Below are 23810 nucleotides of genomic sequence, written 5' to 3'. Positions count from 1 at the left end.
GCCTGGGAGGTTGATGAGGCCCTGAAATGCTTCCAGAAGCTTCCAGGAAATTACATATATATATATTACAGAAGTGAGTACACCCCCTCAAGTTTTGTAAATATTTAAGTATATCTTTTCATGTGACAACACTGAAGAAATGACACTCGGCTACAATGTAAAGTAGTGAGTATAGAGTTTGCACAACAGTGTAAATGTGCAGTACCCTCAAAATAACGCAACACACAACCATTAATGTCTAAAATGCCGTAGCCGAGTGTCATTCTTTCAGAGTTGTTCCATGCAAAGGCATACTTAAATATTTACAAAATGTGAGGGGCTGGACTCACGTCCATGATCTACTGGTATATATTTATATATAAACACACACATGCATAACAAAAGGCATGAAATATTGCTTGCTCCGCTGGGGACAAGAAGGCTGAAGATAATCCCTGGTTTTTAGCACCCCTTGCAAACAGGAGGGGTGGCCTGTAAGAGAAATCCGAAGGGTGGACAATACGTAAAGTAGGTCATTTCGTTGGTCACTTGAGTTTATCAGCAATCATGGCGTTCCCTTAGCTGTAAATACAGGTAGTCCTCAACTTACGACCACAATTGGGAGCAAAGTTCCCATTGCTAAGCAAGGGCTTTGTTAAGCGAGCCACACCCAATTCTGCAACCTTTTTATGCCGGCGTTGTTAAGAGGATCACTTCAGTTGTTAAGTGAATCAGGCAGTTGTTAAGTGAATCCATCTTCCACTCTTGACTTGGCTTGTTAGATGCTGGCTGGGACAGTTGCAAATGGCAAACACATGACCTCCGGATGCTACAACTGTCATATGTGTGTGTGTGTGTGTGTGTGTGTGTGTATGTATATGTATGTATGTATGTATGTTTGTTGGCAATATAAGCCAATTGCCAAGTGCCTGAATTTTGATCACGTGATCATGAGGATTTGTGCAGTGGTTGTAAGTGCGAGGAGTTATTTTTTCGTAAGTTATTTTTTTCAGTGCTGTTGTAACTTTGAATGGTCACTAAATGAACAGTTGTAAGTTAAGGAAGTATTAAAAAATGAAAAGGAGTCACAGATTGAAGGGCTCAACTATAAATGCTTGATTCACCATCATTGTATTTATGTATGTATGTATGTATGTATGTATATATAATTTTGCAGTTCCCAAAAATGGGTCAGTTTTCCAGGCACAGGTAGTCCTTGACTTACAACCTCAATTGACTCCAACATTTATGTTGCTAAGTGAGAATTTTGTTAAGTGACTTTTGCTCCATTTTACAACTCTTCTTGCCACATTTGAATAAGGCTTCCCCATTGACTTGGCTTGTCAGAAGGTCGCAAGTTGGAAGTGTGTGTTGTGGCAGCAGATTCGGACAATGAGGAGGGTTGGGGAGGAACCTGGGGCAGTCCTGGAGTCTGGGGAAGGCTCTGAGGAGGGCTCTGTGTCGGAGGCAGAGAGGGGGCCAGGGTCGTATGCCAGTTATCAGCTGCCTTCAGAGTCAGACATCAGGGAGGCAGAACAGCTGGGGCCTGTTCCCAGTGTGCACATGCGCAGAGTGGCCAGACGAAGGGAACAGCTAAAGAACAGGGGTCGACTTGAGAGGAAGGCCACAGGTGGACGGTGAATGGCCCCTCCCAGAGGAAATAAAAGAGAAGCAACAGGGGAGTGGCGTTTGCAGGAGACCATTAGTTTGCTTAATTGGTTCCTGATCTCCAAGACTCCTGGCTAAGTTTTGCAGATATCAACCCAAGCCAGATAAGGTCTGTGACCATAAATCCTCCTTTGAAAGACTTTGCTGGAGGTGAATGAGAGGAATTCACAGGAAATTAATAAAAGGTTGTTGTTTTTTGTCAGGACAAGGAATCTGCTTCGTGGTTTGGGGAAGCCTACGGTAAGTCAGAACAGTGTGTTTGTGTGTGTGTGTGTGTGTGTGTGTGTCCTCTACTTGTAACAGAAAGCTGCGAAAAGCGTTAACGCAAGGCACTTGCAGGTTAAGAATCTCCTCCACTTTCAAAATAAAATGTCCAGCGAGAAGAAAAGTCCAAATAATTGCACAGGATGTGATCCGCATCTTTTTCAGGCAAACATGGTCAGTTGTATCCACTGTGAAAAAAAACACAGAGATTTTTTTTCCCCCAACAATGCCACAACCAAAAAAGATCCCCCATTCCCCCCCCAGAAAAGGGGTCTTTGAGAGCATTCTGCATTTCACACTTTGGCCCCCCAAAGGGCTGGTCCAAGAGGTTACAAATATCCAAGCGTTTGGGATCAGAAGTGGAAAGACACAGCACAAGAGGAAGAGGGCTGGGGAGGGAAGAGGAAAAGAAAGGATAAAGGGACAAAGAAGAGGAAAGTGTGCCCTGCGTGCAAATTTGCTCCAAATTTGTTGCAAGGGCCCTACAAGTGTGAATTTGCACACCCCGTTCCCAAATCTATTCTCAGTGCACTCAACAGAGTTACCGTATTTAACCTTTCAGACCTCAGGGACCACTAAATTCATAATTTTAAATCCTGCGGACCACTAATATGATCTGCTAGGCTGGGTAGGCGTGGCTAGGTGGTCATGTGACTGGGTGGGCGTGGCCAACTCAATGTCACTTACTTTGAGGGGTGCCTCGCCAGCCTCTACTCGCCCCTCCCCTCCCAGCCCCTCCATGCCTGCCCGCCCGGGCTCCTTAGGGCCCCAACAGGAAGCAGTTGCTGGAGCTAAGCAGCCACCAGGAGAAAGAGTTGGCAAAACAGCTCAGTTCAAATTGGATCGGACCGAGGAGGAGGCTCAGCAGAAGCACCTCACTGAGGACTAGGAGCATAGGCTTTCCAAGCAGAGGGAAGGCCTGCGCGAGTACAAGCCAGGTGCCAGTGCCTGGAGACTCAGTGGGCTGAGATGGTCAGCCAGTTCCAGGCCATGATGCAGCCCCACTGGAACGAGGCTCTCCGGCTCTTCATCACCAGCGGTGCTTCCCTCCAGCCTTTGCCCAAAGCCCCCCACCAGGAGGCTGAAGCAGACCCCAAGTTTGAATTTCTGCCCCCCTCCGACCCACACAAAAAGACCCCGAAAGGGAGAGACTCCCTGCAGCAACACAAGCGTTCATTGCACATTTCCGTCCCAGGGGCGTTTGAGGACCCCTGATTGAGTGCAATATAAAAAATGCAAATAATTTTTCTGCGGACACCAAAACTTGGTGACCGCTATCGTAGACAGCATGCTTTAAGATAAGTGGACTTCAACTCCCAGAATGCCCCAGCCAGCAAGGTTGGAAACTGTAGGCCTAACTATCTGGACACTCTGATGTGGTTACCTTAATCAAGTCAAATGTGACAATCCCGTCTTTATCCGTATCCAGAGCTTGGAAAAATCCTGGAAAGAAAAGAGAGGTAAGGATTGATCGACCAATCAATACATTCAGAAATCATTAGATTAGAAGACAGCATCACAGGGCTGGAAGGGGCCTTGGAGGTCTTCTAGTCCAACCCTTGTAATTAATAGAAGAGAAAAATAACGTAAAACCTGGAGGCCACCGAGAATACAAGCAATCCTCGACTTACAACTGTTCATTTAGTGACTATTCAAAGTTACAACGGCACTGAAAAAAGTGACTTGGGATCCATTTTTCACACTTATGACCATTGCAGCATCCTCATGGTCACATGATTAAAATTCAGGCATTTGGCCACTGGCTCATATTTATGACAGTTGCAATGTCTCCAGAGTATGTAACCATCTTTTGTGACCTTCTAACCAGCAGAGCCGGATTTACTTAACAACTGCGGCAAGAATGGTCGTAAAAATGAAGAGAACCCCCCCTTAACAAATGTCTCACTTAGCAATGCAACTGTTAGGCTTGCTTGTGGGTTGTAAAATCGAGGACTCCCTGTACAATCAGCCGGCTTAATTTGGGATCGTCTGGTTATTCAGCCATGCCCTTCCCTCCCCCAAACACCAGGGACGGGGAGAACTCACGGAACATGGTTTCGAGCCGCACCAAACAGCAGACAAAGTTGTCGAAATCTAAGGCCAGGTCAGGCTCGGCGTAGCGAGTGATGATCAACTCGTAGAGTCTCTTGTTCAGTTTGAAACCTGCCGGGGGGGGGGGGGGGGGGTCAAAGAGAGATGTCAGTTTCCCATTTAGGGGGAAATTAACTAAAGGGGAACTATGGGAGAAAAAGACTAAAAATTAACATGTGTGCAGAGTGCACACGTTTTCAATTGGGATTATAGTAGCTCAAGGCAGTATTTTCACCACCTCAGCAACTTTAAGGAGGTGTCCACTTTTACACCAAGCATGCTGGTTGGGGGACTCTGGGAACTGAAGCCCACCCATCTTAAAAAATACATGAGTAAGGCAATTCTGGGAATTCCACTCATCTTCAAGCATGCTGGCTGGGGGAGTCTGGGAATTGAAGCCCACCCATCTTAAAGCATGCTGGCTGAGGAATTCTGGGACTTCATCCATCTTAAAGCTTGTGCGCTGGGGGTTTCTGGGAATTGAAGTCCACCCATCTTAAAGTTGCTGAAGTTGAGAATCACACAGTGAAGACAGAGGATTAATAGCAGGAGACCCAATCCAGGTTCCCCACTTATTGCGGTGATGTGGGGCCAAAGAGACATTCCTAATGCAATCAACACCACAGGACTGTAATTAAAGAGGATTTAAATGCAATGGATCAAATCGGACTAAGCCGAGGTGGCGCAGTGGGTAGAGTGCAGTACTGCAGGCCACTTCAGCTGACTGCTAGTTCGACAGTTCGGCGGTTCAAATCTCACCGGCTCAAGGTTGACTCAGCCTTCCATCCTTCCAAGGTGAGTAAAATGAGGACCCGGATTGTTGGGGGCAATATGCTGACTCTGTAAACCGCTTAGAGAGGGCTGAAAGCCCTATGAAGCGGTATATAAGTCTTAACTGCTATTGCTATTGCTAAATTACATTAATCCTTGTCCTCCAATTGAAAACCTGGCAGGGCTTTAATTATCACTGGTTGTTTTGTTTTTTTTAGCCCTCCTTGAGGACTAGTCTGCTGCGCGGGCGGCTGAGAAATGGAAAGAAAACCCAATGTTCCAAGAAACGGGCATGTCACCTGTAGATTCCAGAGCCATTCGCATTTCATAGGAACTCATGCTTCCCGACTTGTCCAAATCAAACTTCCGGAAGACTGCCTGAAAAGTTTTTAAAGGGAAAAGAAATGAGAGGGAAATTCAACGGCAATAAAGGAGCTTATTGTAGAGAAAAAAAATAAATCAAATATATATAGAAAAACTACCAACAAGAATCAAACCCCAAATCTACACCAAGTCCCTAGCTTCAATCCTGATTCTCTTCTTCCCTGCTGTCCAGGTCAACATGTCTGAAATGTTATAGGGTTTCCTGCTTGAGCAAGGGGGGTGGACTAGAAGACCTCCAGGGTCCCTTCCAGCCCTGTTATTGTGTTACACCTACTACATAGCAATAGCTGTGTCCATGCCCATGTTTATACTTACACCTGCTGTCTCGTACATGTTTGACAAACTAAATAAAAATAATAAACGTTTTTGCTGAGAATGTCGTAACACCCTGAGAAAGGTATTATTTTAGCAGTCAATGGAACGCAAATATGGTTGGTGCAAACTTGGCTAAGATATTTCTGTTTGCTCTTTTAAAGCAGCCGAGCGGATGAAAACGTACCAGATACTCTTTAATCTTACTCCAAAGGACATTAAACTCCACCAAACCGAGTTTTCCATTCCCGTCTTTCTGAGAGAGGAAGGGGCTGTTAAGGAAAACACACTTGAGAAAATTCACCCCCAACCCTTCACTTAGAAAAAGGAATTTCCTGACTGTGGGGACAATTAATCAGTGGAACAGCTTGCCACCAGAAGTTGCGAATGCTCCCGTCGTTGGAAGCTTTGCTCTGAGCAGCCATTTGTCTGAAACGGTACGGGGTCTCCTGCTTCAGCAGGGGGTTGGACTAGATGATCTCCAAGTCCCCGTCTAACTCTGTTAGATTCCGCCACTCTGAAATGACAAACGGGGCTTCCCCTTCTCATGCTGTGAAAAATAGGATACATCCATCAGGTTCACCATACTTCGGCAGGACTCCAAGCTGAATCCTTTCGTGCGGAGGTCTTTATCTACAATTTACAACGAAGAAAGAGGATGACTTTATTCTTCCTTTTGTGTGTGTGTGTGTGTGTGTATAGTATATATATACATATACATACATACATACATACATACATACACACACACATACATACACACATACATATACATAAATACACAAAGGTAGTCCTCGACTTACAACAGTTTGTTTAGTGACAGTTCAAAGTTACAATAGCAAACTAAAAAGGTGAATAATGACCATTTTATATACCTACTAACCGATAACCCAGCATTGCGTCCGGGTATTTATTTATAGGGGGGAAATCTCTGGACCAAACGTAATTTCTAATGTTGGATTTTCCCCCTTACCAGAGGTTGCCCCCCCCTTGTGGAGTACTGTGAAGCCGTTACCATGGCAACTCCGCTGCGCTGTACAGTAGAAGTCATTTTACGGCAGTACAGTAGAAGCCATTTTAAGGGACAACAGGCTGTATCTTAACAGAACACACACCCCGAGGGGTGTTAGGGGTGTCCTACCCCTACAGTATTTGTTTCCAGAGAGTAAGTCATCTGTGTACCAAGTTTGGTTGAAATTGCTCCAGGCGTTCCAGAGTTATGCCGGAACACACACACACACACACAAACGAATACACACACACACACACACACACACAGCCATTTATATATATATAAGATGACCACTGCAGCATCCCCATGGGCATGTTATCAGAATTTAGATGCTTCGCAACTGGCTCTTATTTGTAACCGTTGCAATGGCCCAGGGAGTGTTACATGATCCCCTTTTGCGACATTTCGACAAGCAAAGTCAACAGGGAAGCCGGATTCAATTAACAACCATGTCACTAAGTTAACAACTGCAGTGACTTCCTTAACAACTATGGCAGGAAAGGTGGTAAAAATGGAGCAAAATTCACTTAAATGCCTCGCTTAGCAACTGAGCTCTATTGTGGTTGTTAAGTCGAGGACTAGCTGTATATAGGTCAACCCAATACTCCTGCCACCTATTTTACCCACAACAACCCTGCGAGGTGGGTTGAGCCGAGAGCAGCCTCCGCCACTTCCCCAAGTTCCAGGATTTGCAGCAAAACAGATAATTTTTCTCTTTTATTACGGCACTGTTTATTAAAAAAATAGAACGGCTACAGAGAGGTGAGATGTTATCTAGGCACTTACGTTTTCCAATTATCCTATTGAGGATGGTTTGCAGTTCCCGTGGGCTGATCTCCATATCCTGGAAGGAACAGTAAACCAGATTAGATTATCATGTGTTACTAGGGGGCGGTGCTCATCTCCGTTTCAAAGCCGAAGAGCCAGCGCTGTCCGAAGACGTCTCCGTGGTCATGTAGCTGGCATGACTCAACGCCGAAGGCGCACGGAACGCTGTTCCCTTCCCACCAAAGGTGGTCCCTATTTTTCTACTTGCATTTTTTATGTACTTTCGAACTGCTAGGTTGGCAGAAGCTGGGACAAGTAACGGGAGCTCACCCCGTTACGCGGTGCTAGGGATTCAAACCCCCGAACTACCGACCTTTCTGATCGACAAGCTCAGCGTCTTAGCCGCTGAGCCATCACGTCCGTGTAGTATAGTATAGTATTAGTATAGTATAGTATAGCCTTTATTGTCATTGTAAATCATGTATACAGCGAAATTGGTTTTAGCCTCATTGGTGCAATCCATGACAAAAAATACAAACAACATAAATAGTATAAAGAATAATCCCTATGCAAGTAATTAGGAAACGAAAAAAAAAGAAAAGAGAAAAAGAAAAGGTATCTGAACAGGTCTAGAGGTGGCGCTCTCGCCTCACAATCAGGAGGCTGTGTGTTTGATCCTAGGAAGAGGCAGATATTTTTCTCTCTCTGGGCACACTGAGAATTTATCTGCTAAACAAAACTCTGCCCTGGCGACAGGAAAGGCATCTGGCCAGTAAAACACTCTGCAAGCTCCGTTAAGTTGCCCAGACTCCACTCCGCAAGGGATTATGGGGTTGTTATATGACAATGATTAGAATCTCTCTCGCTTTAAGTAGACAAATTTAAATAGAGGCAAAATGATCTCCCACCTCCTTCTCTCCCCTTTTACTGGCAGCTCAAGTTTTAGTTTTAATTCTTTAATTTTAATTTTTTTTTTAGAATTGGTGCTCCTTTTCATCTTGGCATACTTACCGCCCCTGCCAGCTGCTTAAACAGCTGTTTAAAGCCTTCGTCGATCTCTCTTTCCGAAAGTATTTTCTAGAGAAACGGGGGAAAGGAGACGGCGTCAGAAAACGAGGACTGGATTTCCCAACTGGCTTCCGACGGATAAAATCAACGGTGGAAGCCGGATTAAAAAAAACCCATCTTATCTCAAGTGGATCGTCTTGGAAATACGCCTCCCTTTAAAGGAAGACGTGTATTTCTCCTTTCAATGGAGAAGGGACATTTATTTCCTGCTCCTGAATTCCCCCAAATGTCGAGAAAAATTTGTCACCGGAAGCTTCTACCTCATCGGGAAGGTTGGCTTGGATCTGATCATCCATCTCCCTGCAGAAGGACGGAAATTAAAAACAAAAGAACAAAATGACTTAGAAATAACCTCCTTGAAAAATACAGATAGCCCCTGTTTTACGATCTCAATTGAGCCTGGAATTATGGTCACAAGCCATGCTGGCCATTAAGCAGGTCACCGCGAGACTGGTCTGATTTTAGGACTATTTTTTTTTAATTCAGCGGTCGTTAAGCGAACACAGTTGTTGTAAGGTGAACATCACAATAATTAATTGTCTGCAATTTAAAAAACCGAAGACAAATTCCTTGTGTGTCTGTTCACACTTGGCCAATAAAGATCATCATTTGGATTGTGAGCCGCCCTGAGTCCCCTCCGAGGAAAAGGGCGGCATATAAGTGCAATAAATTCCAATTCCAATTCCATCATCATCATCATCTCTTCCAGAAAAACCAGAACTGAAGCTGCGTTTCCAGCAAAACAATTTAACTTGCAATCTTGTGACAGTAGGATGTAAATTTGCTTAGCGTAATATGATTGCACGATCGCAAGGGGTGGAGTTTGGCAGCCGTCAAAACTTTGAATCCAGATTATAAGTACTTTTTTTTGGGGGGGGGGGTTGAATGGTGGCAGCTCCTCAAATATTGGAGGGCTGCTATCATGTCTCTCCTAGTCCTTCTTTTCATCAAACTAGACATACCCAGTTCCTGCAACCGTTCATTGTATGTTTTAGCCTCCATTCCTCTAATCGTCTTAAAAAAAAGACGGGATGACTTACACCGTCCCAGCTTTGTTCTCCGAGAACACGCGAATTACGAAGTCTCCTTCCTTGTTGGGCTCGAAAGTCGACGGGACCACGATATATTCCCCGGGGGGCAGCCTAAAACGAGTGCTCACTTCGCGCAGGTTGATGAACTGCTCCGATCGGGCCCGGGAAGAGTTAGAGAGGAAGAAATCCCGCTTCAGATGGACGGACGGCTGCCCCTTGCACTGCCGAGGAAGAGGAATCGAGATTTTAAAAAAAATAAAGAAAAAAAGGAAATCCATTTTGCCAGAGATTCCCTCCCACTAAGATTCCCCCGGAGATCAAAAGGAATCCAGAAGCCAAGACTTGCCTTCAAAGATGGAGATTCCGTCAATCGTAAGCACAGAGCTGAATGAAATAGGTCGATTTGGACCTTCCTAAGCCTGGTAAAACCATGAGGACTAGCATCTTAGGGTGTTTTTTTTTGAAGCCATGGACCACACACAGCCCAAAATTACAGGTAGTCCTCGACTTACGACCCACATTTCCGTTGCTAAGCAAGACAGTGGTTAGGTGAGTTTTGCCCCATTTTACGACCTTCCAGGACACAACGCTTAAGTGAATCACGTTGTTAAGTTGGCAACACGGTTGTAAAGTGCATCTGGCTGACTTTGCTTGTCAGAAGGTCGCAAGAGGGGATCACACGCGGCAATGATCGTAAGTGTGAAAAACCATGTCGCTTTTTTGAGTGCTGTAGTAACTTTGAACCGTCACTAAATGAAGGGGTTATAAGTCGAGGACTACCTACACTGGGAGGGCAGGAGTCTACCTATACCCCACTGAGCAAAAGACTGAACTACATTTAACTCAGCAATTGCTCTATATTTGAAGCGAAGAGGTCTAGAATCTTAGAATCCCAGTTTTATTCTTTCCATGCTGGGGAAAAGATTTATTGCCCTGGAATCCTGGAAAATCTTTACTGACATTGAGACCCAAGTGGATCTGGCAGCAGATTTGGATAGTGAGGAGGGTTGGGGAGGAACCTGGGCCAGTCCTGGAGACTGGGGAAGGCTCGGACGAGGGCTCTGTGTCAGAGGCAGAGAGGGGGCCAGGGCCGTCTGGCAGTTATCAGCTGCCTTCGGAGTCAGACATCAGTGAGGCAGAAGAGCAGCTGGAGCCTGTTCCCACTGTGCACATGCGCAGAGCTGCCAGAAGAAAAGAACAGCTCCGAAATCAGGGTCGACTTGGGAGGAAAGTCACAGGTGGACGGTGAATGGCCCCTCCCATAGGACATAAAAGAGGAGCGAAAGGGGAGGGGGCTTTTGCAGGAAACAATTCGGTTGGTCGGTCGTTTTCAGGAGTGTGAAGATCTGTCCGTGAATTTGATTTGATTTGATTTTATTAATATTTGTATGCCGCCCTTTTCCCTGAGGGGACTCAGGGCGGCTCACACAAAATCAGGGGAAGGGAAAACAAACATTGACAAAGAAACATACAATAAAATAGTCAGCAACATACATTCATCATTCGGGAGGGGCAGCTATCCTTGTCCCCAGGCCTGACGGGCTAGCCAGTTCTTAAGGGCTGTGCGGAAGGCCTGGACGGTGGTGAGGGTACGAATCTCCACGGGGAGCTCGTTCCAAAGGGTCGGGGCTACTACTGAGAAGGCCCTCCTCCTTGTAGTTGCCAGCCGACACTGGCTGGCCGATGGAATACGGAGGAGGCCTAATCTATGTGATCTTATTGGTCGCAGGGAGGTAATTGGCAGAAGGCGGTCTCTCAAGTATCCAGATCCACTACCATGTAGGGCTTTATGGGTGACTAGTAGCACCTTGAAGCGCATCCGGAGATCGACAGGTAGCCAGCGCAGCTCGCGGAGGATAGGTGTTATGTGGGTGAACCGAGGTGCACCCACAATCACTCGCGCGGCCGCGTTCTGTACTAGCTGAAGTCGCCGGATGCTCTTCAAGGGCAGCCCCATGTAGAGCACATTGCAGTATTCCAGCCTAGAGGTCACAAGGGCCCGGGTGACTGTTGTGAGAGCCTCCCGATTCAGGTAGGGTCGCAACTGGCGCACCAGGCGAACCTGGGCGAAAGCCCCCCTGGTCACAGCCGTCAAGTGGTGGTCAAACGATAGCTGTGAATCCAGGAGGACTCCCAAGTTGCGAACCCTCTCTGAGGGGTATAAAATTTGACCCCCCAGCCTGAGTGATGGAATATTGATCGAATCTTTGGGAGGGAAGCACAACAGCCACTCGGTCTTTTCTGGGTTGAGCACAAGCTTGTTAACCCTCATCCAGTCCATAACGGCTTCAAGGCCTCGGTTCATCACGTCTGCCGCTTCATTGAGTTGGCACGGGGCGGACAAATACAATTGAGTATCGTCCGCATATTGATGGTATCTAATCCCGTGCCTGCGGATGATCTCTCCCAGCGGTTTCATGTAGATGTTGAATAGTAGGGGGGATAAGACCGAGCCCTGAGGCACCCCATAAGTTAGGGGCCTAGGCGACGATCTCTGCCCCCCCACTAACACCGACTGCGACCTGTCCGAGAGGTAGGAGGAGAACCACCGCAAGACGGTGCCTCCCACTCCCACCTCCCGCAGTCGTCGCAGAAGGATACCATGGTCGATGGTATCGAAAGCCGCTGAGAGGTCAAGGAGGACCAGGATGGAGGAATGTCCTCCATCTCTGGCTCTCCAGAGATCATCGGTCAATGCGACCAAAGCGGTTTCAGTGCTGTAACCGGGTCTGAAGCCTGACTGGAAGGGGTCTAGATAATTTGCTTCCTCCAAGGACCGTTGGAGCTGGAAGGCCACCACCTTCTCAACAACCTTCCCCAGAAAGGGGAGGTTGGATACTGGGCGATAGTTATTGAGAACAGCTGGATCCAAAGATGGTTTCTTCAGGAGGGGTCTCACCACCGCCGCTTTCAGTGCGGCGGGGAAGTTCCCCTCCCGAAGAGAGGCGGTAACAACCGCCTGGATCCAGCCTCGTGTCACCTCACTGCTGGTAGTAACCAGCCATGAGGGACACGGATCCAGTACACAGGTGGAGGTACTTACAGCCCTCATGGCCTTGTCCACATCCCCGGGGGCAACGTCCTGAAACTCAACCCAGAGATGTTCTACTTGATCCTCCTGTGCCTCGGCTGGAACTGCGGGGGTGGAGTCCAAGTCCGACCGAAACCGAGCAATTTTGTCCGCTCTGAATCTCAGAGACTCTGTGCCCAGAGTCTTTCCTTGCACAGCCCCTCGTTTGGGAAAATATTGACAAGGCAGCTTTCCAAGCTAGATAAGTCTGTGACCATAAATACTCCTTTGAAAGACTGTTTGCCAGGCCTTGGCTGGATGTGAAGGAGAGGAATTCACGTTCGTTTAATAAAAGGGGGGGTTGTCGGGACCAGGACTTTTGGGGGGGGAGCCTAGGTCAGAACAGCTCTTTGCAAACATACCTCCGGGGGCACCTGGCAAAAAAAAACAGAAAAAGAAAATCAGCCCGTTTCGAAAGAGGAACCATCCCAGTTCAGAGAGACTTCTGGGGAGAGGCGGGGTAGGGGGGAACCCCTTTGGAGAGACTACCTCATAGATGGCGTAACCAATGGTCTCCATGTCCTTCCCGAACCGCCTCTCTTTGCGACGGTTTTTCTGCATCAGGGCCAAAAGGAAGCTGCAGCCGGGCTCTCTCCGCCCATCCTCGTCCTCGTGATCGACCTCCTCAAGGCGAATTTTAAACTGGGGGTTAATCCAGAACGTGGCTGCAGGAGGAGAGAGCGCGGGAGAAGAAGATGGAAGAAGGCCAGCGCGAAAGATCGGCGTGGTCAGGCATTGGCCAGGGGCCCCTTAACATGTCTTGCACACAGGTAGTCCTCGATTTACGACCATAATGCACCCTGGAAATTACAGTCCTGTTGCAAGGGTCGTAAAGCAGGACAGCAGTCCTTGATTTACAACCATACTGCACCCCGGAAATTAAACTTCTCTTGTAATAGTCGTAAAGCAGATCAACCAACACTGGTCAACCCAACTTTGAGCGCTGGTCGTAAGCTGTTTTGTTTTTTTCCAGCACTGCCATAACTCGGAACTGTTGTTGGAACGAATGGACGATAACTCGCAGATTCCTTGCTAATTCAAACAGTGAACTCAACAGCTTCGCATCCCACACGTACATAGCTCCCTTAACAATTTCCCCTGCGTTTCATGATGACTGTCGGGCTGGAAAGAGATGTGGGTTTATTCTTGCAGGGTTTTTAAAAAATATATTATTTATTAGAGCTTGAGCAAGGGGTGGGACTAGAAGACCTCCAAGGTCCCCTCCAATTCTTTTATTGGATTTCTATCCTGCCTTTATTGATTTATAAGTAACTCAAGGTGGCAAATGTATCTAATATTCCTTCCTCCTCTTCCTTCTGCTCACAACAACCCTGAGAGGTGGCGTTGTGGCCCTCCAGTGGCCAGTGAAGCTGGCAGCAGACTCAGACAGTGAGGAGGGTTGGGGAGGAACCTGGGCCAGTCCTGGAGTTTGGGGAAGGCTCTGAGGGGAGCTCTGTGTCGGAGGCAGAGAGGGGGCCAGGGCCGTCTGACAGTTATCAGCTGCCTTCGGAGTCAGACATCAGTGAGGCAGAAGAACAGCTGGAGCCTGTTCCCCAGTGTGCTCATGCGCAAAGCTTCCAGACGAAGGGAAGAGCTAAAGAACAGGGGTCGACTTGAGAGGAAGGCCACAGGTGGACAATGAATGGCCCCTCCCAGAGGAAATAAAAGAGGAGCGAAAGGGGAGTGGAGTTTGCAGGAGACCATTCGTTCGCTCCCTCTGCCACGGGAGATACCTGGGAAATTCCTGCAGCCCCCAGCCGTGCTCCCTCGTCGCCAGGTGCCATCATACAGCGTGGTGTTCCATTTTCGGAATTTGCGAGCCTTCAGGGCATCGGGGGTGAGGTTGCAGATCTCCAGGCGGTTAAACTCACGGAGGAAATCTTGGAAGGACATCCTGCGAGCAAAGGGAAGAAGGGAATTCCGAAGTTGAAGAGTGCAAAGTTACAACAGGAGAGCAGAACCTGTAGGCTTCAGATGTTTGTCGGGGAGGAGGGAGAACTTGGGAATCTCTCGTGATATTAGAAAAATAGTGTCCGCGCACGCACACACACACACACCAATAACACAGATTTTTTTCAAATGACTCATGCATTTATTTTATTTTTTAGAAAAAAAAAAAGAAGTTAGCTGTCCACCATCCAAGGCCAGATATCGCAATCATTAATTCACCTCATTGAAATAAGTGTTATAACTTTTATCTATCTATCTATCTATCTATCTATCTATCTATCTATCTATCTATCTATCTATCTATCTATCTATAATCTATCTTTGTTTATCTTTCTATTTATCTATATCTGTTTATCTATCAATCTATCTATCAATCTATCATCTATCTGTTTATCTTTCTGTTTATCTATATCTGTTTATCAATCTATCTATCTATCATGTATCTTTGTTTATCTTTGTTTATCTTTCTATTTATCTATATCTGTTTATCTATCAATCTACCTACCTACTTACCTACCTACCTACCTATCTCAATTGTCCCTTCCTTCCCTCCCTCCCCTTCTTTTCTCCCTCCCTCCCCTCTTCCTTCCTTCCTCTTCTTTCCTTCCCCTCTTCTTTCCTTCCGTCCCCTCTTCTTTCTTCCTTTCTTTCCTCCCTCCCTCCCCTCTTCCTTCCTTCCCTCTTCCTTCCTTCCCTCTTCTTTCCTTCCTTTCCCTCTTCTTTCTTTACTTCCTCTTCTCCCTCCACTCTCTTCCTTCCTTTCCCCCTTCTTCCTTTGTTTCCTTCCTCCCTCCCCTCTTCCTTCCTTCCCCTCTTCTTTCCTTCCTTTCCCTCTTCTTTCTTTACTTCCTCTTTTCCCTCCATTGTCTCTTCCTTCCTTTCCCTCTTCTTCTTTTCTTTTCTTCCTCTCTTCCCTCTTTCCTTCCTTCCATACACCCCCCACTTGTGCTGAAAAGCAAATCCAGGCAGCTAAAAAATAAAAATCATAAATATTAAAATAATATTAACACTCGTTACAAAATTAAAAACCACCCCATGTGACAGTACGGCGGTGGCATCTTCCCCATTAGTTGTTCATTTTAAATATTTAATGTCCTGCTAAAACTCAGGTAAAAGCCAGGACCTACCAAAATTCCCCATCCTCCATTTTCACTCTCAGCTGCTGCCCCACAGCCGGCTCCACTGCATTCCACTCTCCAGAACTGTTAAAACAAAATAAAAAGAAGGGTTGTGAAAAGGCTCCTTAAATTCACCAGAGGGAAAAAAACAGATTTTAGCCAGGCTGAGGATGGTTAATGAGGCCGGCCAGAAAAAGAAACTGGCAGAAGCTTGTAAAATTTAAATTATGTAAACAAACAAGGAAACCAGAAACAAGCTCTTGAGCACCAAATTTCACTGGGCCTGGTTTTTCGAGTTTATCGTTTATCGATAAGACTTAAATGGTAAAACTCTCTACACTACAGAGAGCTGGGTCGGATTCTAGCTTATTAAAATGTTCATTAAGTATGATGCCCAGGGATGTTTTGAGAACAGGTAGGGAGACCACACACAAACACAAAAGGATTGATTGATAAGCTCTGGGTTGGTCTATTCTAATGTTTTCCAACTTTGGCGGCTTTAAGATACATGGACTTCAACTCCCAGAGTTCCCCAGCCAGCATGCAAAATGGCTGCCTGAGGAATTCTGGGAGTGGAAGTCCACCCCTCTTAAAGCAGGCTGACGGGGGAATTCTGGGAGCTGAAGCCCAAGGTGGCGCAGTGGTTAGGGTGCAGTACTGCAGGCCACTTCAGCTGACTGTTATCTGCAGTTCAGCGGTTCTAATCTCACCGGCTCAAGGTTGACTCAGCCTTCCATCCTTCCGAGGTGGGTGAAATGAGGCCCCAGACTGTGGGGGGCGATATGCTGACTCTGTAAACCGCTTAGAGAGGGCTGAAAGCCCTATGAAGCGGTATATAAGTCTAGCTGCTATTGCTAAGCCCACCCCTCTTAAAGCCACCAAGGTTGAGAAATACTAATTTATCTTTCTATTTTAAGACTGAGGAACTTTGATGGAAATGAATGGATAATTCTGCTTCATTCATTCTGGTGATTGGCAAGGCCACCTCAGGACAAAAGGATGCTGGGAGCTGTAGTTTCACCTGTCACTCCATGCTCCCGTCCATTCCACCTCTCCCCAAGGGTTCCGGATCCGGATCAGGTTGACGCGCTGTCCTCGGTAGTTGATCTATATCAGAAAGCAGAGATTGTCAAGAGTCAATGAATTCCCATCATGGTGGTTTTATGCAATTAAACCACAGCCAGTCCGATTCTTAAGACAGAAACCAGAAGTGAGCAAGTTGATGTCTTGATTGCTGAGTGCAAACCTTAACCCTGGAGTGGTTCTTAGTGCCAAAGAATAAATTCCTGAGAAAAATCACGTTACAGGTAGTAATTCTCAACTTACAACCCCAATTAGGCCGCAATTCCAAATTGCTAAGCAAGGGGGCCGTTAAGTGAGTTGTGCCTGATTTTACAACCTTTTTTTGGGGGCCCCCGGCCGTTAAGCAAATCCTTGCAGTTGTTAAGTGAATCATACGGTCATTCAGTGAACCTGGCTTCCCTTATTAACTTCGCTTGTCGAAAGCCCGCTGGGAAAGTCCCACAGGGTGATCACATGACCTTGGGATGCGGTAACTATTGTAAAATATATTTTGTAACAGTTGCCAACCGCCCAAATTTTGAGCGTGGGACCATCGGGGATGCTGCAACGGTCATAAGTATGAGGACCAGTCCTACGTCAGGGCTGCTGTAACTTCAAATGGCTGTTAAACGAATGTTGTAACTCGAGGACTACCTGTACATGGCATGCGATATTATGCTTCTATAGGAGATGGCCAACTGAGCGCAAAGGGTCAAATGGGTCACCAGTCATGAATCCCTTCGCACCCACTAGAGACCTAAGTCCAGCCCACCATGAATTCCTTATCTCCCGCTAATTTCCCTTGGCTGTTAGTAGTTCAGGTTCTCGTAGAGACCTTAAGCTTATGATAAATCTTTACATCCATTTGAACGGCCTGGATCTCCTGATTTCCCTTGGGCTTGACGTTACTCTTCGCTTTCTAGTTTGGTTCTTATGATGGTTTAACGATTCTCACCTGCTCACCTCCGGTGACTGAGTAAGCATGGCCCTTCACCAGTTTCTTGAAAGTGACGGCTTCCATGTCAAATGCACTGGTGATCTGGAATTCAAAATGGGAAGGAAGAAGGGTTAGAAGAGGAAACACCCACATCACAAATTTTGAATGCCCACAAAGAAGTGGAACGGAGCTACTACAGGTAGTCCTCAACTTACAACCAGTCTGAAGTCACAACAGACTTCCGCAGCATTTGCTTAACGATTGACTGTAAAATCTGGTCGGTCTTGTGGATGATCTGACTTAAGACTGTCATGAATTATGATTGAGATGATCATAATCATGGTTGTAACTCAAGGACTCGCTATAGAAGTCCATCTATTCCCTCTGGTTTTAGTACAGCCTTTAATATTTTAATCTGTGTAATTTTGATGTGTCCATGTTTTAATTATATTTACTTGCTTTGTCTCCTTGCATAACAATTCAATAAATAATAAAATAATGAGAGCAGGCATCATAATTTCATTTTTTAATGGGTGCCAATGTATTCACTGAAAAAAAGTGACAATAAAAGTTATCTTACCTTATCTTATTCCTATCCTAGCCTACCTTATATTACCTTACATTACCACCTTCTCTTCTCTACTCTCCCCTCCTATCATCTTATCTTAATCTTGCCTTACCTTAACCTCTCTCCTCTCCTACCTTCCCTTCCCTCCTATCATCTTATCTTAAACTCGCCTTATCCTACCTTCTCATCTTCTCTTCTCTTAGGAGTCGACCCACCTGTGCCCCTCTTGCTAAGATGCCCATCTTTAAGCGAAGGCAAGATGACCTCCCCAATGTACTCACGTCAATGGAGCATCCCATAAGAGATCCTCTCTCCAGGGCTTTCAAAATGATCTGGAAAAGGTCGCTGGGAGGCTTCCGGAGATCGTACCACTCGGTCACCCCTCCTGTAAAGTCCTCAAACCCCTCGGAGGTGCTTCCTCCAGATAAGGCCTCATAGCAGCCATTCACCCTAGGGAGACATCGAATCATAGCATCTATCCCATGGCCACACGAGGGTGATGTTATCACGGCTCGAACCTTAATTTAATACTGTTGTTTGCTGGTGCTGCACTTAAGACTTATATTTGTGATTATATGTACAGTATATAATGTGTTTCGTTAGATAGCAGTTAGCAATAGCAGTTAGACTTATATACCGCTTCATAGGGCTTTCAGCCCTCTCTAAGCGGTTTACAGAGTCAGCATATTGCCCCCACAGTCTGGGTCCTCATTTCACCCACCTCGGAAGGATGGAAGGCTGAGTCAAGCTTGAGCCGGTGAGATTAGAACTGCTGAACTGCAGATAACAGTCAGCTGAAGTGGCCTGCAGTACTGCACCCTAACCACTGCGCCACCTCGGCTCTTCCGAGTGGTGCGGTGGCCTAGAGGTGGAGCTCTGGCCTCACAATCAGGAGGCTTGTGAGTTCGATCCTTGGTAGAGGCAGATATTCCTCTCTCTCGGCACCATGAGAATATAGATGCTGAATATAACTCCGCATTGGCGACAGGAAGATCATCCGGCCAGTAAAACATTCTACCAGCTCCATACAGTTGGCCAGACTCCACCCCACAGGGGATTATGGGGCCATTAAAAGAAGATGATGATGATGATAATGTGTTTTATTACAGTGATCCCCGACCTTTCTGGCTCTGTGGACTGGCAGCTGTGGCGGTGGTCGGGGGAGAAGGGATGGTTTCATGCTGCTTGAGCCAATGGAGCTTCCCACACCCATCACTTCTGCAGACCAGTTCCCGATGGGCCGCAGGCCAGTACTGGTCTACAGACTCGGGGGTGGGGACCCCTGTTTTATTACTGTTGTATATCACTGACTGCATGATTCCTGTTGGTGTCATATGAAATCACAGACCATCAGGCTGCAATTTCTCTGCCCATTTCTCAGGCGGGGAACATGGAGTCCCCCTCCAGAAGCCAATTCTTGGAAGAGGGTGGAAGAATGCCAAATCTTCTGACGGCTAAGATCAACTCTGAAACACCTTCCTCCTCATCCCCTCTACTCCCCCCAAAAAGGAAAATAAAACGATACGTACTTGGCGTAAGCTTTTTCGAGCAGGGCGCTCCAGAACTCGTTCCCTTCGGCTGAATGAACGAAGACCAGCTTGCCGTCTTTCGTCGGGAGCAAATCGTCCACCACCACATCTATCCATTCCCCAAACTGCCAGATCTGTTTTCAGAAGGCAAAAAGAAGTCAGGAATCCTAAATTTGCAGGTCAGCCGGACTCAGTGGCTGTTCTGTTAAGGAAACGTGTGATAATAATAGACCACAATTGTGCAACCGTAATAAACCAACAATCTCGGCCCTTTTTTTTAAGTGCCTTTGGTCAATCCAGGTGGTCCTCGATCTACGACCACCACTGAACCCAAAGTTTCTGTTGCTAAGCAAGACTGTTGTGAAGTGAGTTTTGTCCCGTTTTTACGAACCTTCCTTGCCACCGTTGTTAAGTGAATCACTGCAGTTACGTTAGTGACACGGTTGGTAAATAGCTTCCTCAGTGACTTGGCTTGTCGGAAGGTCGCAAAAGGGGATCACTGTGACCGTCATAACTATGAGACAGTTGCCAAGCCTCTGAATTTCAAGCATGTGACTGAGGGGATGCTGCAAAGTTCGTAACTGTGAAAAACAGTCATAAGTTGCTTTTTTTCAATGAGGTAACTTTGAACAGTCACTAGGTGAACGGTCGTAAGTCGGGGACTACCTGTAGTTTTTCTCACTCTAAAGGTGATGGGGAATTTGCAAGATTCTGCTAGTGGAAAGTTATGATGCATATAGAGCTATACAACTCCCCGTTATAATTCTGGTTGGAATACCCTGCTTGTATTTCAAAATAGAATAGAATAAAATAGAATAGAATAGAATTTAGAATAGATAATATGGAATGGAATGGAATAGAATAGAATTTAGAATAGAATAGATAATATGGAATGGAATGGAGTAGAATAGAATTTAGAATAGAATAGATAATATGGAATGGAATAGAATAGAATAGAATTTAGAATAGAATAGATAATATGGAATGGAATGGAATAGAATAGAATTTAGAATAGAATAGATAATATGGAATGGAATGGAATAGAATAGAATTTAGAATAGAATAGATAATATGGAATGGAATGGAATAGAATAGAATAGAATTCTTTATTGGCCAAGTGTGATTAGACACTCAAGGAATTTGTCTTTGGTGCATTATGCTCTCAGTGTCCATAAAAAGACAAGATACATTCGTCAAGAATCTTAAGGTACAACACTTAATGATAGTCATAGGGTAGAAATAAAAGAAAGAAGAGATGAATCCGTAGGCCCTGGACAAAGGATGGGGGAGGTATTTACCTGGAAGTGGAAGATACCAGCATATCCGTTCTGGAAGCTTTGTCCGTGGGGGACCACGCGATGGAGAAGGGGGTCGTTCAGCGTGAGTGACGCAATGGCAGCTAACAGCCAACAGTCCCCTAAAGAGAACGATAGCAGAAAATTCAGCCAGAAAAAGCCCATAAAAATTAGAACATGGAATAACAGGGTCAGAAGGGACCTTGGAGGCCATCTAGTCCAACCCCCCCCCCCTTGCCCAAGCAGGAAACCCTACACCCTTTCTGACAGATGGCAGTTCAGTCTCTTCTTGAAAGCCTCCAGGGATGAAGCTCCCACAACTTCCGAAGGCAACTTTTGTTTCATCGAATATAGATTATCCACCCCCTCTGCCGAAACTAGAAATATACATCAGTTTCCAGGAGGGGAAAATTACTATACAGCCATTTGCATCATCCACAATTTAGAAAGTGTTTTACAGATCATCCATTTGCTTAATGACGTCAGTATTCGCTTAACGACCACTAAAAACATGGCCGCAAACGTGGATGCGGTTATGTGGTAACCCATTTAATGACTGGCACAACTTAGGACAACCACAATTCTGGTTGCAAATTGTAAGTTTATCTTTACTCTAAATCCATATAGACTCACATAGATTAAAAAGGCCTAATTTTTGTATACGAAAGCTCGCCGGATCCATTCTCGACATATCCAGACAAGACTAGACAAACTAAATCAAATAAAACTCACAGTGCTTCTATCGATCAAGAATGCTGGGCCACAAAAGTTTGCTTGCTTGGTTGACTTGGTTGCGACCTGATTCACACATCTTGTCAGTTTGAAAGGCTGTGTTGTTTGGAAACCCAGCCAGTTGTGGCTTGTTGGACACACTACGCTTAAGCCAAGCCGGGGTTTGCGTGCAAGATGCATCTTCCAATTGGTTTGCAATTTTGTAGGCTCACGATCGATCGGGAAGTCTTCTGACCTCGGCTTCCCCAACTGCACAAAGCCGAATCCTCATCCATATAAACCCCTTTTATTGAATTGACGGTGAATTCCTCTCCCACAAAAGTCTTTCCTCTCCCATAGTCTTTCAAGATAGTTTACAATTACCGACTTTGATCAGGCTTGGAGAAAGGCCAGGCCGGTATCTTTCAGACGCCGCAATACTTGGTAAGAATGCAGGAATGAACTAAATGCCTCCTGCAAGCTCCACTCCCCTTTCGCTCCTCTTTTATTCCCTCTGGGAGGGGCCATTCACCGTCCATCTGTGGCCTTCCTCCCAAGTCGACCCCTGTTCTTTAGCTGTTCCCTTCGTCTGGCAGCTCTGCGCATGCGGACACTGGGAACAGGCTCCAGCTGTTCTTCTGCCTCACTGATGTCTGACTCCGAAGGCAGCTGATAACTGTCAGATGGCTCTGGCCCCCTCTCTGCCTCCGACACAGAGCCCTCCTCAGAGCCTTCCCCAGACTCCAGGACTGGCCCATCTTCCTCCCCAACCTTCTCACTGTCCGAATCTGCTGCCAACTCTGCTGACTGCTGGCTGGCTACAACACATCCCTTTTAGAGCGCATTAGCTGGGGGATTCTGAAAATTGAAGTCCACTCATTTTAAAGAATGGAGGCTGAGGAATCCTGGGAGCTGAAGTCTACCCATCTTAAAGCATGCTAGCTGGGGGATTCTGGGAGTTGAAGTCCACTCGCTTTAAACCTTGGAAGCTGAGGGATCCTGGGAGCTGAAGCATGCTGGCTGGGGGATTCTGGGAATTGAAGTTATATTGCCCCCCCCCCCATTTTTTTAATTTCCCAGGTTGTGGTCATGGAACAGCACTGGCAAGAAGTTCATTGCATCCAAACTCTACGAGGTGATTAAAACACCCTCAGCATCCCTGCTCTGCCATACTCCTCAAAGTGGATCTACCTATTAATTTACAACCTGCGGTGATGAATCCACTTTATGACCGGAATTTCAGGCTCAGTTATGGTCGGAAGTGGAGGACTACCTGTATGTAATGTCTGTTCTAAGCTCTGGAGGTTTTCGTGGTCTTTTTTAAATTTTCCTGGACAAAGGGGAATGTTCCTCCCCAACCTCCTCACTGTCCGAATCTGCTGCCAGCTCTGCGGTTGGGCCACAACAGGAAGGACCACGGAGGGGTGGTAGAACTGGCAAATGCGTCTGGAATTGCTACAAGCTTCAACCTGTCCTTTAGCCCCAAAGTTGGCTGGGTGCCAAAGGGTGGGGTGGCAGCGCTAGGCAGCCGCTGATCAGATAATTGAGAGGAGGGTGTGGAAACAACCAGAAAGGGGGCGGGGGGAATTCCCTGCAACTTCTGGGGCCAGAAGAAACGGTTAGAAGCTGCTCAGAGGCAGATCCAACCTAGGACTAAGAAAGGATTTCCCGACCGTGAGAAAAATCAATCAGTGGAACGGGTGTTGCCTCCAGAAGTTGTGAATGCTCCAACACTGGAGGTTTTTAAGAAGATGTTGGATAACCATTTGGCTGGAATTGTATACAGAGTTAACAGACTTGGAAGGGACCTTGGAGGTCTTCTAGTCCAACCCCCTCTTCTCAGGACGGAGACCCTATTCCCATCTCAAACAAATGGCTGTCCAGCCTCTTCTTAAAAAGCCACCACTGATGGAGAACCCACCATTTATGGTGGCAAGCCGTTCCACTGAGTTCATTGTTCTCACTGTCGGGAAATCCCCCTGCCCTTAGTTCTAAGTTGCTTTTCGGTTCCCGTCTGATTGGGTGGGTTGGGTGGGGAGACAGAAAAGATCCCAAGGATGTGGAAACCCCTTGTGGTTAGGGTTAGGGTCCCACCACTCACCCAGAGCTCCCTGACAAACATCGGTCCGTGTGGCGCCGTCTACGATGAAAAGTGGGTTCCGGCACATTTCCTGAAAGATTGAAAGAGGCAAAGCTGTTGACAGAAGAACGAGAAACAGCAT

General features: G+C 46.4%; 1 protein-coding gene across 1 annotated transcript; it reads right to left on the bottom strand.

The window, feature by feature from the left end:
• Positions 1-1943: 1943 nt before the first annotated feature.
• Positions 1944-23810, bottom strand: CAPN1 (calpain 1). Its single transcript, XM_032234305.1, has 20 exons — positions 23690-23810; positions 20881-20999; positions 19583-19716; positions 18335-18503; positions 17504-17587; positions 16508-16593; positions 15496-15570; positions 14152-14312; positions 12908-13083; positions 12781-12792; positions 9358-9569; positions 8578-8617; positions 8261-8326; positions 7268-7325; positions 6038-6102; positions 5657-5725; positions 5073-5151; positions 3958-4074; positions 3296-3354; positions 1944-2099 (listed from the first exon to the last, which is right to left on the bottom strand). Exons 1-20 carry the CDS (start codon positions 23808-23810, stop codon positions 2073-2075), a joined length of 1929 nt encoding a protein of 642 aa, XP_032090196.1. The 3' UTR covers positions 1944-2072.

This window comes from Thamnophis elegans, chromosome 17, assembly GCF_009769535.1.
Source record: "Thamnophis elegans isolate rThaEle1 chromosome 17, rThaEle1.pri, whole genome shotgun sequence".
NCBI classification, from domain to species: Eukaryota; Metazoa; Chordata; class Lepidosauria; order Squamata; family Colubridae; genus Thamnophis; species Thamnophis elegans.
This window is presented reverse-complemented; position numbering and strand designations above follow the sequence as displayed.